The sequence below is a fragment of the Astyanax mexicanus genome, chromosome 7 (genome assembly GCF_023375975.1).
Source record: "Astyanax mexicanus isolate ESR-SI-001 chromosome 7, AstMex3_surface, whole genome shotgun sequence".
Lineage (NCBI taxonomy): Eukaryota > Metazoa > Chordata > Actinopteri > Characiformes > Acestrorhamphidae > Astyanax > Astyanax mexicanus.
In genome coordinates this window covers 16,811,110-16,829,920 of record NC_064414.1, presented here as the reverse complement: position 1 = coordinate 16,829,920, position 18,811 = coordinate 16,811,110, and the positions used below count along the sequence as shown (strand labels likewise).

Genomic DNA, 18,811 nt, shown 5'->3' with positions numbered 1-18,811 from the left:
GAAACAAAACACAGCTTTAAAATATCCTTCAATATCCTTTAATCTTATCACAACTGGCATTGCCAGTGACTTTCAGGAAAGGCTGGATGACAACCACGAATAGTGTGGTGACAACTGGAGAGACAGTGGACAGCTCGGAAAGACGGCAACCAGGGCAGTGAGGGTCGGCAACCCCAGCTGCAGCTCCCGTGAGGGGGCACCTATACAAAACTACTGAAAGTCTCAAAGAAAGATACCCCCAGGGGTGCCCGAGAGGGGGGGAGGATGAGCATCCCACACGGACGTATTTTAGGACACAAGACATGAGCAACGGATTATCAACAATGAGAGTGACCTGTCCTTGTGGCAAGATCTGTAAGAACCTGAGAGGTCTGAGGATCCACCAGACCAGGATGGGCTGCACAAAGAGGAAGCAGCGTGAGCAACGCACAGAGCCAATGCCCAGCATTGAACCTGGTGAGACGGAGGAGGAGCAGGACCCGGAGCAACCCTACAGTGTCCAGAACCTCCATGCTTCACAGGCTGTACCTAGCAGGCCATCAGAACATCGCCAGGTCTTATGGCCTGCAGCAAACAAGGAGACTGAATGGCGGCAGTTGGATGAAGATGTCGATGCCACCCTAGAAGCAGTTTCCAAGGGGGGAGTCAGCCAGCGACTCCAGCTGATGTCTTCTCTGATCATCAGCATTGGCACTGAGAGATTTGGCATCAAACAACCAAAGACCAAGAACCCTTCTAAGCCAAACCGACGCGAAGCTAGGATTAGCCAGCTCAGGAAAGAACTGAAGGCCCTTAAACATCAGTACAGGAAATCAGGAAATCAGGAGGAGGAAAGGCCAGCCCTGGTAGAGCTTCGCAGCATCTTAAGGCAGAAGCTCATTTCTCTCCGACGTGCTGAGTGCCACAGGAAAAAGGGAAGGGAGAGGGCCCGCAAGCGCACTGCCTTTGTAGCAAACCCGTTTGGATTCACTAAACGGCTGCTAGGGCAGAAGCAGAACGGGACCTTGGTCTGCCCAAAAGAGGAGATGGATCAACACCTTTGTGACACATACAGTGACCGTAGGAGAGAGGAAGAGCTTCCCCCCTGCAGAGAACTTATTATACCACCAGACCCCTCCGTCCAATTCAACATCAAAGAGCCCACCCTGGCAGAAGTCAGGGACGCAGTGAGAGCTGCTCGGACCAGTGCAGCCCCAGGGCCGAGTGGAGTGCCATACAAAGTCTATAAACACTGCCCGAGACTCCTTGAGAGGCTATGGAGACTCATCAAGGTGGTATGGCGAAGGGGGAAAATAGTGGATCAGTGGCGATATGCTGATGGTGTCTGGATACCGAAGGAGGAGAACGCAGGCAACATCTCACAGTTCCCTACCATCTCTCTGCTGAGCGTGGAAGGCAAAATCTTTTTCAAGATTCTTGCTAACCGGCTAACTGAGTACCTCCTGAGGAATGCCTACATTGATACATCAGTGCAAAAGGGAGGAGTCCCGGGCATGCCAGGCTGTTTGGAGCACACAGGTGTTGTCACCCAGCTGATACGGGAGGCAAGGGAGAACCGAGGGGACACAGCAGTCATATGGCTTGACCTTGCCAATGCCTATGGATCCATTCCACACAAGCTTGTGTCAACAGCTTTGACGACATACCATGTGCCAGAGAAGATCAATGAACTCATTTGGGACTATTACAGCAATTTTAGTCTGAGATTCACCTCTGGGTCGGTAACATCAGCATGGCATCGATTGGAAAAAGGCATCATCACTGGTTGTACTACACTGCTCAAAAAAATAAAGGGAACACTCAAATAACACAATATAACTCCAAGTAAATCAAACTTCTGTGAAATTAAACTGTCCACTTAGGAAGCAACACTGATTGACAATCAATTTCACCTGCTGTTGTGCAAATGGAATAGACAACAGGTGGAAATTATTGGCAATTAGCAAGACACACTCAATAAAGGAGTGGTTCTGCAGGTGGGGACCACAGACCACTTCTCAGAACCTATGCTGTCTGGCTGATGTTTTGGTCAGTTTTGAATGTTGGTGGTGCTTTCACACTCGTGGTAGCATGAGACGGACTCTACAACCCACACAAGTGGCTCAGGTAGTGCAGCTCATCCAGGATGGCACATCAATGCGAGCTGTGGCAAGAAGGTTTGCTGTGTCTGTCAGCGTAGTGTCCAGAGGCTGGAGGCGCTACCAGGGGACAGGCCAGTACACCAGGAGACGTGGAGGAGGCCGTAGGAGGGCAACAACCCAGCAGCAGGACCGCTACCTCCGCCTTTGTGCAAGAAGGAACAGGAGGAGCACTGCCAGAGCCCTGCAAAATGACCTCCAGCAGGCCACAAATGTGCATGTGTCTGCACAAACGGTTAGAAACCGACTCCATGAGGATGGTATGAGGGCCCGACGTCCACAGATGGGGGTTGTGCTCACAGCCCAACACCGTGCAGGACGCTTGGCATTTGCCAGAGAACACCAGGATTGGCAAATTCGCCACTGGCGCCTTGTGCTCTTCACAGATGAAAGCAGGTTCACACTGAGCACATGACAGACGTGACAGAGTCTGGAGACGCCGTGGAGAGCGGTCTGCTGCCTGCAACATCCTTCAGCATGACCGGTTTGGCAGTGGGTCAGTAATGGTGTGGGGTGGCATTTCTTTGGAGGGCTGCACGGGCTGCATGTGCTCACCAGAGGTAGCCTGACTGCCATTAGGTACCGAGATGAGATCCTCAGACCCCTTGTGAGACCATATGCTGGTGCGGTTGGCCCTGGGTTCCTCCTAATGCAGGACAATGCTAGACCTCATGTGGCTGGAGTGTGTCAGCAGTTCCTGCAAGATGAAGGCATTGAAGCTATGGACTGGCCCGCCCGTTCCCCAGACCTGAATCCGATTGAGCACATCTGGGACATCATGTCTCGCTCCATCCACCAACGTCACATTGCACCACAGACTGTCCAGAAGTTGGCGGATGCTTTAGTCCAGGTCTGGGAGGAGATCCCTCAGGAGACCATCCGCCACCTCATCAGGAGCATGCCCAGGCGTTGTAGGGAGGTCATACAGGCACGTGGAGGCCACACACAATACTGAGCCTCATTTTGACTTGTTTTAAGGACATTACATTAAAGTTGGATCAGCCTGTAGTGTGTTTTTTCACTTTAATTTTGTGTGTGGCTCCAAATCCAGGCCTCCATTGGTTAATAAATTTGATTTCCATTGATGATTTTTGTGTGATTTTGTTGTCAGCACATTCAACTTTGTACAGAACAAAGTATTCAATGAGAATATTTCATTCATTCAGATCTAGGATGTGTTATTTGAGTGTTCCCTTTATTTTTTTGAGCAGTGTATTTCAGTGGTGCTGTTTGCCCTAGCGATGAACATGATGGTCAAAGCAGCAGAAGTGGAATGTAGGGGACCATTGTCCAGATCGGGCATTCGCCAACCTCCGATTCGAGCCTTCATGGATGATCTGACAGTCACAGCAACAACAGTGACAGGATGCCGTTGGCTTCTGAGAGGGTTAGAGAGGATCATCACTTTGGCGAGAATGATGTTCAAGCCTGGGAAATCTAGGTCGCTGGTCCTGAGGAAAGGTAGAGTGGTGGAGAAGTACCGCTTCAACTTGGATGGTGTCCTCATTCCATCAGTTTCAGAGAAGCCTGTGAAGAGCCTGGGGAAGATATTTGACAGCACCCTGAAAGACAAGGCAGCAGTCCAGTCTACACAGGCAGAGCTCAAGAGCTGGCTCTCAGCAGTGGAGAAGTCAGGACTTCCAGGAAAGTTCAAGGCCTGGATATATCAACATGGTATTCTGCCAAGAATCCTGTGGCCACTGCTGATATATGAAGTCCCAATAACCATCGTGGAGGGCTGGGAGCGTAACATCAGTCAGTACCTGCGAAGGTGGCTGGGCTTGCCAAAGAGCCTAAGCAGCATTGCCCTTTATGGGCATACCAACAAGTTGCAGCTTCCTTTCACTGGTCTGACAGAGGAGTTCAGAGTCACCAGAGCCAGGGAGGTGCTGCTTTACAGAGACTCAGCGGACAACAGAGTCTCCTCTGCAGGCATCACTGTCAGAACTGGAAGGAAGTGGAAAGCACAGGAGGCAGTTGAACAGGCTGAAGCGAGGCTGAGGCATGGTATCTTGATTGGCTCAGTGGCGGTCGGACGGACTGGGCTTGGTAGCTATGCAAGACCACGCTACGATAAAGCCCAGGGAAAAGAAAGACGTCAGATGGTCCAGGCAGAGATCCGTGCAGGGGTGGAGGAGGAACGCCGAAGCAGGGCTGTGACCATGCGCCAACAGGGAGCCTGGACTAACTGGGACAATGCATCGGCAAGGAAGATCACTTGGGCAGAACTTTGGAAGTCAGAGCCAGCAAGACTTAAGTTTCTGATCCAGTCGGTGTATGATGTCCTCCCGAGCCCATCCAACCTGTATTGCTGGGGGCTAGCAGAAACACCAGCATGCCCGCTGTGCCTGGGTCGAGGTTCCCTAGAACATATTTTAAGCTGCTGCCCTAAAGCCCTGGGAGAGGGGAGATACACTTGGCGCCACGACCAGGTGCTGAAAGCAATAGCAGATGCCGTCTGCTCCGGAATTAAGGAGAGTAAGCATCAACTCCCACAAAAGCGCAGCATCACCTTCATCAGGGCAGGGGAGAAACCTCACGTGGTTCACAAGGTCTCTTCTGGGCTACTGACAACAGCTTATGACTGGCAGTTGAAAGCAGACCTTGGGAGACAGCTGAAGTTCCCAGAGCACATTGCAAGAACATCACTCAGGCCTGACCTGGTCTTAACATCTGAGTCTACCAAGCAAGTAGTGCTGCTGGAGCTCACAGTTCCCTGGGAAGATCGGCTGGAGGAGGCCCACGAACGGAAGAAGGCCAAGTATCTGGAGCTGGTAGAGACCTGCAGAGACAATGGCTGGAGGACCCGCTGTGAGCCAATTGAGGTGGGCTGTAGGGGATTCCTAGGACAGTCTGTGCACCGTGCATTCAAGCTCCTTGGTATCAGAGGGTTGCTAGAGAAAAGAGCCACCAGAAACATCAGTGAAGTGGCTGAAAAAGCCTCAAGGTGGCTGTGGATCAAGAGGGGAGATGGATGGAGTAGCGCGCTGCTTGAACACAAACCGGGGATTGATCACCCTCGGTTGGGTCGCCCAGGTGATGGTGTCTGATGATTAAAGACCCGAAACACCCTATGACCCAGGTTCATCACTGACGATGTGTCCAAGCTGCACCGGAAAGGTGTATTAATGAACAATAAAAAATACTAAATAAATGAATAAATTAATGTATATTAATGGTATCCTTTGACAGGCTTTAAAGCTGTGTATGAGCATGAGTGAGTTCTCTGCAGCCTAATCCTGTAACTTATTTGTCAAATAAATCACACTCTTCCACAGATGTGCCATGAGCCCCAAATAGTTTTATAGTAAATTGCAACCAATCTAACACATATACAAAAATATTATAGAGAAAAACCAAACCCAATATTTACACATTACACATCCTGAGCCAAAAAAAGAAAACTTGTGTCCTGAAAGGATCCAGGGTAAGATCAAACTTAGCAGCATAAACAAAAAATATTCTAGTAAAATCTTACTTAAAAAAAGCTATTTTATTCCCATGTGTGGAAGGGTCTTGGTTAACTCCAAAAATTCATTATATCCAAAAGACTGCTTTAGTTCGATTCTAGATAAAAAAAACTCAGACAAATACTCACCATCGAAGTTAAAGCACTATTCCCTAAAGCTTTTTCAGATATATTTAAATATATTTGTATATTTATTATAATTTATTAATAATGTTTTTCAGGGAATAAAAAAATAAACATTTAGACATGTAATTACTTTTCATATTGGTATAAAAACACCGTATTTAGCACAGAAATGTAGCACAGTTGCAAGAAAAAGTATGTGAACCTTTTGGATTACTTGGATTTCTGCCAAACGTTTCCTGTAGTTGCAGATCAGACCTGCACAGCAGTCAGGAGGAATTTTGGATCATTCCTCTTCACAAAACTGTTTCAGTTCAGCTATAATATTCTTTGGGATATCTGGTGTGAATCTCTCTCTTGAGGTCATGATGTCTCAGTGTTGGCAGACAGATGGTCTTAAGTTTTCCTGCAAAATGTCTTGATAAACTTGGAAATTGATTTTTCTGTTAATGACTGCAATCCGTCCAGACCCTGATGCAACAAAGCAGCCCCAAAACATGATGCTGAAATTAAACACTGTTCATTTTAAGTCACAGTTGACCATCATATACTGAGAACAAACATAAAAGTTCGAGTTTAAGCTTACACACAGAAAAATCAAGAGATCAAGATCTCTGAATAAGACTATAAATTCATATGCAACTTTCATTTGTTTTTATCTTTAATATTATTTTTTCACAGTGCCATACTGCCAAAACAGCATGAATACTCCAGTACGTCTGAAGTGTTTAGGTGACTTTCACCTGTCAGAAAGTGTTGAAGCAGTTGTCGATGCTGTTGAAGAGGAGCACTACCACAGCCGGGAGAAGGTACTTGTCTAAGGCATCTGTTGAGGCTTTTGATGTTCACCACCCACAGTTCATGATGCAGTTCTCCACACTGCTGATGGCATAATGAGAATCTTGATCTTGAAAAGGCTTTATTTTGAGTTCATAAAGAACTTAAATTCCCTGATGAATAAAAAGTAACAAAACAGTAAAATTAAAGCATCTGAAGCAAATTCCTTGTTCAAGGGCAGTGCAGCTTATGCAGTGAGTCAAATCACAGCCCAGCATGTAGTGCTGTATGTTTATTTATTAGGATTACAGCTTTTATTGTTGATGAAACAAGATGAAAAAAAGCTTTATTTAACATTGTCTAAAGAAATAATAATAATAACACAAAGCGTTAATTAAAGATTTTGAATAAATGGTTGGAGCTCATGGTCTCAATGATTTTTGAGAAAGGTGCTCCTAATTGTTATTAGAATTATTAAAATGGCTCTGGGCGGCACAGTGGTGCAGATGAGATGGGGTGGAGTAATGGGGTAATGAGGTGGGGGTGGAGTAATGGGGTGATGAGATGGGGTGGAGTAATGGGGTGATGAGGTGGGGGTGGAGTAATGGGGTGATGAGATAGGGGTGGAGTAATGGGGTGATGAGATGGGGGTGGAGTAATGGGGTGATGAGGTGGGGGTGGAGTAATGGGGTGATGAGGTGGGGGTGGAGTAATGGGGTGATGAGATAGGGGTGGAGTAATGGGGTGATGAGATAGGGATGGAGTAATGGGGTGATGAGGTGGGGGTGGAGTAATGGGGTGATGAGACGGGGTGGAGTAATGGGGTGATGAGATAGGGGTGGAGTAATGGGGTGATGAGGAGTGGTTAAGGCTGGAGGATATTTTAGAAGCAGATAGTTTCAGGGCTCATAATAAGTTTTTGCTAATGCAAAATCCAACATAATGCTGTTTTATTATGTTTATATTATTCACAGTTTATTTTAATGAGCATTAATGGAGAAATCATCTAATGCACCCTGTGTTTTTACACTGTTCATAATAAAATATCCTCATACATTTTCATTTTCACTCCTGCAGTCTGCAGTCACAGTTAATGTGTACTGATTCTCAATAAAGCCATTCAGGCAAAAGTCAACAGGGGGATTTTACTACAAATTCAAGACTTAATGGTTTAATGGTGATGTCCATGCTGGGCGTAATTACACAGGGGCAAGTAAAAGTCACACACATTAGCATACCAATGTGAATAGTCCTTCATTTATGTAACGCTGCTCCTGCTTCTTCCAGATCTGTGACTTAATGCTTTCTGGTAATCGGTCCGCTACGTTCCGCGTCTGAGAAAGTGTTTTTGTAGGTGGGAGTTTAATGGTGCAATAGTTCAATGGTTCAGCCTCAATTGATTGTTTGATTACATTCCAGAGGTTTTCACACCCACACACACACACACACACACACACACACACATTTTGATGTTGTTGTTGATGGTCTTGGTGATGGTGGTTTTGATTGTGTTGATGTTGTTAATAGTGATGTCATGATGTTGTTGATATTGATGTTGGTGATGTTGATGGTGTTGTAGGTGGTGATGATTGAGATTATGTTAATATTATTGATGTTGCTAATAGTGGTGTTGATGGTCTTGTTGATTGTTTTGGTGTTATTAATAGTGATGTTGATCTTGATGGTGGTGATTATGGTGTTGTAGATGGTTATGCTGAGGTTGAGTTTGATGTTGATGTTCATATTGATGTTGTAGATTGTGATGGTGTTGGTAATGCTAATTGTGATGGTTTTGTTGATGGTGATGATGGTGATATTGATTGTGTTGTAGATGCTGATTATGATTATGTTAATAATAATGATGTTGCTTATGGTGTTGTAGATGGTGGCAGTTATGCTGATGTTGATTGTGATGTTGATGGTGATGTTCATATTGATGATGTTTTAGACGGTGATGGTGTTTGTGGTGTTGACGGTGTTGTAGATGGTGATGTGGATGTTGATGGTGATGTTAATGGTGTTGTAGATGGTGATGGCGTTGATGGTGATGTTAGTGGTTTATATTGGATATAAACCATATATATGGATTATATTAATATTAATGATGTTGCGTATGGTGCTATAGATGGTGGCAGTGCTGTTAATGGTGTTGTTGATATTGATATTGATGTTGCTGGTGTTGTAGATGGTGATGGTGCCGTAGATGGTGGAAGTGCTGTTAATGGTGTTGTAGATGGTGATGGTGTTGTAGATGGTGATGCTGTCGTAGATGGTTATGCTGATGCTGATTGTAATGTTGATGTTCATATTGATGATGTAGATGGTGTTTGTGGTGATTATGGTGTTGTAGATGGTTATTTTGATGTTGATTGTGATGTTTATATTGATGATGTTGTAGATGGTGATGTTGATGTTGAAGGTGATGTTAATTGTGTTGTAGATGGTGATGTAGATGTGGATGTTAATATTGATGATTTTGTTCATGGTGTTGTAGATGGTAATAGTGTTTGTGGTGTTGATGGTGTTGTAGATGGTAATAGTGTTTGTGGTATTGATGGTGATGTTAATGGTGTTGTAGATGATGATGTAGATGTTGATGTTATATTAATGATTTTGTTCATGGTGTTGTAGATGGTGATAGTGTTTGTGCGGTTAATGGTGTTGTAGATGGTGATGGTAATGTGGATGTTGATGTTAATGGTGTTGTAGATGGTGATAGTGCTTGTGGTGTTGATGGTGTTGTAGATGGTGTTGTAGATGGTGATGATTGTGGTTATATTAATATTAACGATGTTGCTCATGGTGCTGTAGATGGTGGCAGTGCTGTTAATGGTATTGATATTGATATTAATTGTTGCTGGTGTTGTAGAGGGTTATGCTGATGTTGATTGTGCTGTTGATGGTGTTGTAGATGATGATGGTGATGTTTATGATGATGTTGATCTTGCTATTGATGATGTTATTGATGGTGTTACTGATTTTGCTGACAATTTCTGATGCTTCACATACTAAAGATACTAGGGATAGTTTCAGAAACCTGGTCTTAGCTAACTCAAAAAAAAAACTGTGAAAGTGCACTGAGTGTCTCTTTACAGCTGCTTAACTTTAGACTTTTCCAACCGAAGCCAATTAAAAAAGGTTTAATCCAGACAGTGTCAAAACAACATTCATTACTATTTTTTTTATTATTAGTAAGATATTTCACATTATACAGTGGTATGAGAAAGTTTGGGCACCCCTGATTATTTTTCTTTTTCTTTATAAATCATTGGTTCACATAGCAGATGAACACAGTGATATCTGAGAAGGGAAATGAAGTTTATAGGATTTACAGAAAGTGTGCAATAATTATTTAAACTAAATTAGGAAGGTGCATAAATTTGGGCACCTCAACAAAAAATTACATAAATATTAAGTAGATCCTCCTTTTGCAGAAATGACAGCATCTAACCACTTCCTATAGCTTCCAATGAGAGTCTGACTTCTGGTTGAAGGTATTTTGGATCAAGTCAAGTCAAGTCAAGAGGCTTTTATTGTCATTACATCTGAGTACAGGTACACAGTGTGATGAAATTACGTTCCTCCGGAACCATGGTGCAACATAGAACCACAAGCAATAGACAACATAAAGTGCAGGAGTGACGACAGTGCAACATAAAATTATAACACTAAATAACAATAAATACAATAAATACAAAGGACGAGACAATTTAAAGACAGGACAGTGCAGTACCGATACGGTATAATAAGTGTATAGTGGGGATAAGGTGCAGAGATGTGTGACATACTGTAACATATAGAACATATATAATCACAGCAGTTACTGAGGTAGAGTTTATAGTTTTTAAGAGTGCAGCAAATAAAGTCATGTCAGCCTCTGTGTGCTGACTGGGTGTGTGTGTGGGTGAAGTTCAGTTCTTGTGAGTGTAAAGGGGGGGGGGGGTGTACAGTTTAGTTTTGTGTGAGTGTGTTGGGTGAGTGGTGGGTGGGGTGGGGGTTCAGTTCTGTCTCTGTGCGTTGAGAAGTCTGACTGCCTGGTGGATGAAGCTGTTGCAGAGTGTAGTAGTGGAGGCTCGGATGCTCCTGTATCTTCTGCCGGACGGCATCAGACCGAAGAGTCCGTGTGAGGGATGGGTGGGGTCGTCCACAATGCTGGTGGCTTTGCGGATGCAGCGTGTGGTGTAGATCTCGGCGATGGAGGGAAGAGAGACTCCAATGATTTTCTCAGCTGTCCGCACTATCCGCTGTAGGGTCTTGCGGTCTGAGGAGCTGGTGTTGAGGGACCAGGTGAGGTTCTCTGCAATATGAACACCGAGGAACTTGGTGTTATCCACAATTTCCACAATTTCCCGTTGATGTTCAGCAGGTGGTGGACACCTGGAGCTCTCCTGAAGTCAACAACCATCTCCTTGGTTTTATCCACGTTAAGAGATAGGTTGTTGGTTCTGCACCAGTCCGCAAACTGCAGAGGGTCCAGTGAGGACGGGAGCTGGTTTTTGATGTGCCTCATGACCAGCTTCTCAAAGCACTTCATGATGATGGGAGTAAGTGCAATGGGACGGTAGTCATTAAGGCAGGACACTTGAGACTTCTTCGGCACAGGGACGATGGTGGTCGTCTTGAAGCACGTCGACACGATTGCAGTACTCAGAGAGATGTTGAAAATGTCCGTGAGAACATCCGTGAGTTGTTCTGCACATCCTCTGAGCACTCTGCCAGGTATGCTGTCTGGTCCTGGGGCTTTCCGTGGGTTGACTCTGAGTAGAGTTTTCCGCACATCAGCTGAGGACAGGCACAGTACCTGATCGTTTGGAGGAGGTGTAGTCTTCCATGCTGTTGCGTAGTTCTGTGCTTCGAACCTTCCGTAGAAGGAGTTCAGTGCATCTGGAAGGGAGGCATCACTGTTACAAGCAGGGGGGGTGACTTGTAGTTGGTGATGGTCTGGATGCCCTGCCACATGCGCCGAGTGTCAGTAGTGTCCTGGAAGTGGGCGTGGATTTTCTTTGCGTAGGTGCGCTTTGCCTCTCTGATCCCCCGGGAGAGCTTGGCTCTAGCTGTTCGGAGGCCAGCCCTGTCCCCTGACTTAAAGGCCTTGTCTCGGGATCTCAGCAGCACACACACCTCTGCAGTCATCCACGACTTCTGGTTCACACCACAGAATTATTATAAAATTCAGGTCTGAGGACTGAGATGATCATTCCAGAATGTTGTACTTGTTCCTCTGTATGAAAGATTTAGTAGATTTTGAGCAGTGTTTCGTGTTTAGGGTCATTTTCTTGTTGAAGTATCCAGCATCCATGTTTTTGCTCATTTTCATGCGATTTGCACTACTATGCTATCACACTGGATATCTTAAGTTTTACATATAGCACAATGACCAGTCAGGGCTTAAACTGAAGTAGACACTTGGGACAAAACAGTAATTCACTTTCAAGAGGTAATTTTCATTATTTAGGATCTATTTGAGAACATTAAATGCAGAGGAAAATGTAAAAAAAACAAAAAGCGCCTATTATATTTTGAGTTTATAGTGTGTGTATGGATGTTGGTGATGATTAGCTAATCATTCTCTACATTTCCTGGTTTATTAGGGTCTTGTCAAACAAAGTACAAAATTTGAAAACATTATTTTAACAGCATGGGATTTTATACTGCATTATATATAAGGTGTCCACCAGGCGTCACCAAAGGCTTAAAAACCTCTCCAGAGCGCCCCAGTCTAATACAGAGATTAATCTGTCTCTATAAAACAACATTTTAATATTTTTTTGTTTCTTTGTGATAAAATAAATTAATGTGAGTCCATCTCAGGGTAATATTAATATTTTTTTGATGAAATGACACATAAAATCACATGTTTGCGCGCTGTGTGCGCTGTGTGTTTTAGCGTTTGGAGAGGGGTGTTTTTTTTGTGACTTGGTGACGGTTTGGCATGCCCCTCCCCCAGCCATTCGGAGACCAATCAGGGCAAATTACGTATCAGTGTTTTCGTCTAAGGGTGGACTATTGGTTGAAATAGGTGTCAATCACTTTTGTGACGCTGGAAAAAGCCTATGATCTGATTTGATTGGACAGCCCTGAACACCAGCGCGATCCAGCGCTCACGCCATTGGTTCAAAAGACGATCACTCAAGAAAAGTAGTGGATTGTAGACCAATAAAAACCACTGAATCTAGAAGAGGACACCCTTAGCTTTGTATTCACGTACAACTTTACGGAAAATATTCCATTGTGTAGTCGCTGGGAGCTTGAGAATACGACGTTACGGCTGCGCTGAAACTAAACGCATGTTTTTGAGGAGCCGTGAGCAGGCAAATAAAGGACTTTATGGATATTTTACCTGCGGTTCAGTGCTGTATTGTGGATGCTGTGATAGTAAGTGAATTTTCAATAATATAATATGATGTTATTTTATACACTAATATTATTTTATAAGGCTATTTTGTTGGGGAGGCGTGTTTCTCGTGTAAACAATGTGAAAAAACAGGCTGTTTTCAGTTGGCGATTTCTGGCGACTGGTTTCATGTAGATGGCTGTAAATTTGCATGCAGGTAGTTAAAATAGTACTAAAGAATATGAGTCGGTTATTTGGTCGGTATGTTTAGAATATTTGACGCTTTTAAGCGTTCTAATTTACATAGTCAGAACGGGCCCGCCGGCGGGCCCGCTAGAGGGCGCTTCTGCAGTAAGAGGTTAACTTTAACTTTCTCACTGATTCTTAAACATTGTTTTCAAGAATCTGCTGATATTGACTGGAATCCATGTGACCCTCAACTTTAACAAGATTCCCAGTGCACTGATCACACAGCCCCACAGCATGATGGAACTGCGTCATTCCAAAATGAAGCTGGATTGTCCAAATGTGCTTTAGCTTTAGCATACCTCAAGCGACTCTGTTTGTGGCGTGTGCGCAGAAAAGGCTTCTTTTCTGTGATCTTTCATTTACTCACTATGTAATTAAAAGAGGAGAAAAACTTGCTATTGGCTTCTTAACCCTTTCTCATAATTGTATTAAACTGTGTATAGGTCAATGGTCAATGAGCTTACCAAACAAATTTTGTGTTCCAATAAGTAGTGCTAAAGGTATTCAAATCAATAAAATAAAAAGAGAGCACAATTTATGTAGCTGCTTAATTTTGTTTAAAGAATTATTGCACACTTTCTGTAAATCCTATAAACTTAATTTCACTTCTCAAATATCACTGTGTTCTTCTGCTATATGAGATATTTAACTGAAATTGCTGATCTGAACAACCAATGATCCAATGAGGAAAATCTTAAAAATGATCACAGTTGCCAAATTTTTTTCAGCTGTGTGTAATTTAGTCTCAGTATAAATACACGTTCTGTGTGGTTTTATATATATATATATATATACTGTATATATATACACAGTATACAGTATAAATATATCTTGATATATTTAAAGAGATTTCGGGTTATCCCTTTTTAAATATTACCATCATGCAGAGAGGAGAATGTTTGAAAGAGCATGTTAGCCCTGTAGGTGGGTGACAGTACCTCTAAATGGAGAATATGTAAACAATAATTGCATTTATTCATGTGTGGAATCTGAAATCTAAAGCTATCTGCATGTATGATGTTAGCTTTATGCTTTATGCAGTTCACTAACTAGAAAGTCAGAAGGTAAGGTTGTGTCGTCAGTGTTTTTATAAAGCTCGGTTTTTCTACGTCCACTCAACAGCACCCTATAGAGCATTTTCAGAAAACCTATTGCAAATGGAAGATGGAAAATCTATTTAAAGGTATATATTTATTTGTGTTTTGCATTCAATATTTCTGCAGATGCTTGTTTGCCTTTAAAAGCCACCTTAAAGCCAAAGCCAGCTGTCGTCAGTCTCGTTCCCTCAAACTCCTGCATGTATTATTACTGTACCTCCCTGTGAACGTCTCCTCTGAAGGTAGGACTGAGCTGCCAGGCAGATTTCAGCCCTGTCGTCTGCAGCGAGGCTCAGAGGGATAGCCTGACTTCTCTCCAATCGCCGACACTCCACACAAGCAGTGCCTGACCTAACACTGTCATGTTCAGAGCTTTCACCCTTAATGATTAGCAGCCCAGCGGGAGGAAAACAGAGGAATAAAGCACTAACCTCAGACACCTCTTACACTGAACTAACACAGTAAAGGCCTTTTCTGAATAGCCATGTCTCGCCATTTAGCTTCACTAAGCAGCAAAACAGAGGAGCCGAATAAGCAAAGAGCATTCCCAAGGATCTGTGTGTTAACGTTATGTGTTACTGTTAAATAGAAGTGGCCAGACTAACCTTGGAAACATTTTAGTGCTCTTTGCTTTGAACGTACTGAATGGGTAACATTAAAGAAAAGCAGTGACTCATCTTTCTGTACCTTGAGAATTAACAATGGAGAGAAATGTCTGAGTATTACTTTCCATTAAACATTGATTAAAATGTGTTGCTTTTATGTAGTCTATTGTGCACAGAATAAAATCCTACTCTGAAAAATATACGTTTTTTGAAAAAGAAAATGGATTTAGATCTCTTTAAAATGGTTCAGATCTCCTTTAATGTAGAAGCATATGCCACTAAGCAACCTATAGGCGAGATGTTATTTGTGCACAGTGCAGCTAGGAAAATATGCCTTGCACAGTTTGAAAGGCATGGACTAATTCTCTTAATTAATCATAGGTATCACCACTAAACCCTAAACTATATTTTTCATTAATAGCTCTCCCAGTGCCCTGGCCATACTGCCCCTCCCAATTTTTTTCAAATATGAGCTGAGGGTAAAGTCAGCAAAAATCAGGGGGGTTTAGTGACCCTTTAATGATCATTTAAGCCATAGACAGTGTATAGCTGGACAGAGCATGGTCTCTCAAAATTGAAGCCACCACAAGTCGGGCGCCCCCTGCTGTTCGGTTTCAGAAAGCTGTGTAACCCCACCCATCCCCATAGGTTTCAAAACAGGCAAAACAGTATTACAGTTTTTCTTGATTGTTTACACACAAATCCTGGTACTTGAAAAAAAAACTTTCACCACAACATGTAACTAAAGCACCAACCCCCTGAACTACAAGCCCAATGGAAAACTGCAATACTGCATATCAATACAGTATCACTGAGTACAGTAGTACAGTATTACCTTTGGGCTGTTCTGTAGGACTGTAAAAATAAAATGTGCTTCAATTACAGTTTTTTCCACATTTTTTACACACAAAATATGGAACTATGCACACAAATCCAAAAACATGAAGCTCATGTTTCAACATTGTGACTCCAAACTGCTAAACTCTGAGCACAATTCCACATGTTCTCACTCAAATATCATTCTAAATCACAGCTTTGCAAATCGCTAAACACAAATTGCACCATCTAGCACACCTTGGACACTTAAGAATCACTGACCTTCAAATACAAAAATAATAAATACATTTTTGTTACCTCTTTGTATGTGAACTGATTTTTCTGGTCATGTTTCTCATTGTACTTACATAAGTGAAAATTACAGTTTTGCAACAAACTACATACAGTAAAAACAGCTTACATTTGTGTCGCATATACATGTAGTACTGTAATGTACAGGGGGCAGGGGGGCAGGGGTCCTACACCACACCAAATAAATATAAAGAACAAAAAGTTTCTAGAAATCCATTTAAACATTTGGGAAAAACTGTATTTGGGAAATGTATTCATTCTTTATTTCTATACTGTACAGTATTTTACTGTTTGTACAGGTCATTCTTTTCGTGGCTGGATTGATCATGCTAGGGGATACTTCCCTGTTGCTTGGCCAGGAAAAACAGTGATGAGGTTCTGTTTTAAATCAATCTCATCAGAGTTTAACTGGTTCTTTTCAATGTCTGTCACCTGAACACAAAATACGATTTTGAGAAGCGATAACATTGCTTTGAATGTAAAGTTTCATTTTGCAGGAGAACTGAAGGGTTTGAGTGTGTGTTTTTTAATTTTTTTGTGTAGAGTTCTAAGAATATGAAACATGCTTTCAGAAAATGTAAAACAGACATGTTAATCAGTTCTACTTTATTCATTTTACCGTTTTCAGCAGTCAGTTCTGATTCAGTCTCAGTGCTCAGTCTGCTGCGTGGTCACATGCGTATATGGGAGATGATCTCTGAGGAATAAATGACCTTGTCAGGAGCGACAGCTGGCACTTGTTTTTCATCCAGACAGTCCATCCAGAGCATGCAGAGTCATATAGTGAACGTGACCTTTGTCATTTTTGAGCTGATCCAGATCCTGAAATGCCAAATCTCTCTAACTCAGTAAAACAGTGAGGAAAATCCTCAGTTGACATTTTCTAAAGTATTTTTGTATTTTATCCCCTGTTGCCAGTCTCTGTAATGCTGCCCTGTATCAAGCTGGAAAGAAACCACTGAACTTTTGATTCCCCATGTGAGCAGATGGATGAGAATTAGTATGTCTACCCCTGCCTACATATACTACAACCACTGGAACAGCATGGACAAAAATGCAGTGCTTATTTTTACACAGCAAAACTCCCTAAATTGTTAAACAAACACTTAAAAGAGCTATAAAAGAATAGTAGCCAACAGGAAAATTACATTTTGTGTTTGGTATTTAGAAATGTTAGGTAGACTAGTGTGTTCAATTTAGGTAATATTTACTAAACATATGGGGTGAACTCTTGTTTATTGTATATTGTTGTTTAAATGTACTGAGCAGATTCTATAGTTTTTTTCTTGTCTATAATTAGGTAACACTATGGTGATAATGTTGTCTAGTTGTGTCTGACGAAAGATTAAGTGGGCAGAGTTTTTTAAATATCTGTGGATATTTAATCTTGAAATAATTAACTCTGTCAAATAACTCCAAAACTGAACACCATTTAAGTCCCAATGAGTTTAAATGAAACTTTAAGACTAAAAATCAACTATTCAGATTTTGTGTATATTTGCTTGACAATTATTTAATTGCAGGCAGCATGAAGATATCAGAAACTAAATACAGTAGGTCCACCATGATATTTGACATCTGATTGTAATCAAGATTTGGAATAGAAGCAGTACTCTAGAAGGGAGTGTTTGAGCAGCAAAGATGGCAAGAGGATCTCCAGTTTGTAACAAATTATTTAAATTATTTTTTTCATATTTCTCCATCTACAGCAGGTGTGGGTGGAGTAGCCAAAACAGAATGCAAGTAAAATGACCGTTACTACAAAATAAAACTCAACCAAGTGGAAGTAAAGTGGCCATTTAAAGTATTACTTTTTTAAAAGTAATAAAGTATTCAGTAAAAACACGACTCAAGTAGTGAGTAACTTCCCCAGTCTCTGCCCAGTAATCTGCTGTTAATGACTTGGTGCCAGATGTTAACAGTATATACTGTAGCTGCATTTGATCATCTTATAATTTGAGCTGCATGTGTCAAACAAAGTTGTGCAAGATGCTTTTAAGTGGGGCCGACAAGGATACAAAAGTGTGCTGGAATTCAACATTGTTAATTGTTGCTGTCTTATTCGCAATCATTAAAAACAACTTGGAAACCAGAGGGAACGACAACTCTTAAAAAAAAAAAAAACGAAAAAAAAAAAAACATTATTATTAAAAAGTGGAAGGACAGAACATCTTCCAGGAAAGAATGTTGTCATGATCAGGCAGTACTCAGACATAAGCTGAAATCTTAAATGATATTTTATTAGGATTTTAATTGATAGAGCAACACAAAGTAGCTCTCACGGATGAGAAGGATGGACGTAAGTGCAGAAATATATATATAATTATATTTATTAAATAAACAAACTAATAAACCAAACAAACAAACAAACAAGATAAACCAAAATTACCCTGAATACAAAACTACAGAAAACTTAAACTAGAAAACAGAAATCTAACAAACAGCATGAGACATGAAACAAACCTGACCACGTACAGCAAACAAACCAACAAAAGACTAGACAAGGAAGACAAGGAAGACGCGGGCACAGGGTCAGGGATGGCCGGAGCCGCGGGCACAGGGTCAGGGATAGTGGGTACCACATGGGCGGCAGGCACTGCAGTTACAGGGGCAGAAGTGGCGGGCACCGCTGGTACTGGAGCTGGAGCAGTGGGTACCACGTGGGTGGCAGGCACTGTAGACACAGAAGCAGGAGCGGCGGGCATCGCTGGCACTGGAGCTGAAGCAGTGGGTACCACATGAGCAGCAAGCACTGCAGACACAGGAGCAGGAGTGCTGGGTGCAGCTTGAGCAGGCGCGGCGGGTGCAGCTTGAGCAGAGGCTGGGGCGTTGGGCATTGCTGGAACTGGGGAGGATGGACCACGTACAAGGGGTGTACGGTGCAGGTACTC

The 18,811-nt window shown here is 42.5% G+C and overlaps 1 protein-coding gene across 1 annotated transcript; it reads left to right on the top strand.

Annotated features, from left to right (window-relative positions):
• The first annotated feature begins 323 nt into the window (after nt 1-323).
• LOC125802987 (uncharacterized) lies at nt 324-5,188 on the top strand. The gene is made up of 2 exons (XM_049481590.1): nt 324-1,771; nt 3,352-5,188. Exons 1-2 carry the CDS (start codon nt 324-326, stop codon nt 5,186-5,188), a joined length of 3,285 nt encoding a protein of 1,094 aa, XP_049337547.1.
• The last annotated feature ends 13,623 nt before the right edge of the window (nt 5,189-18,811 follow it).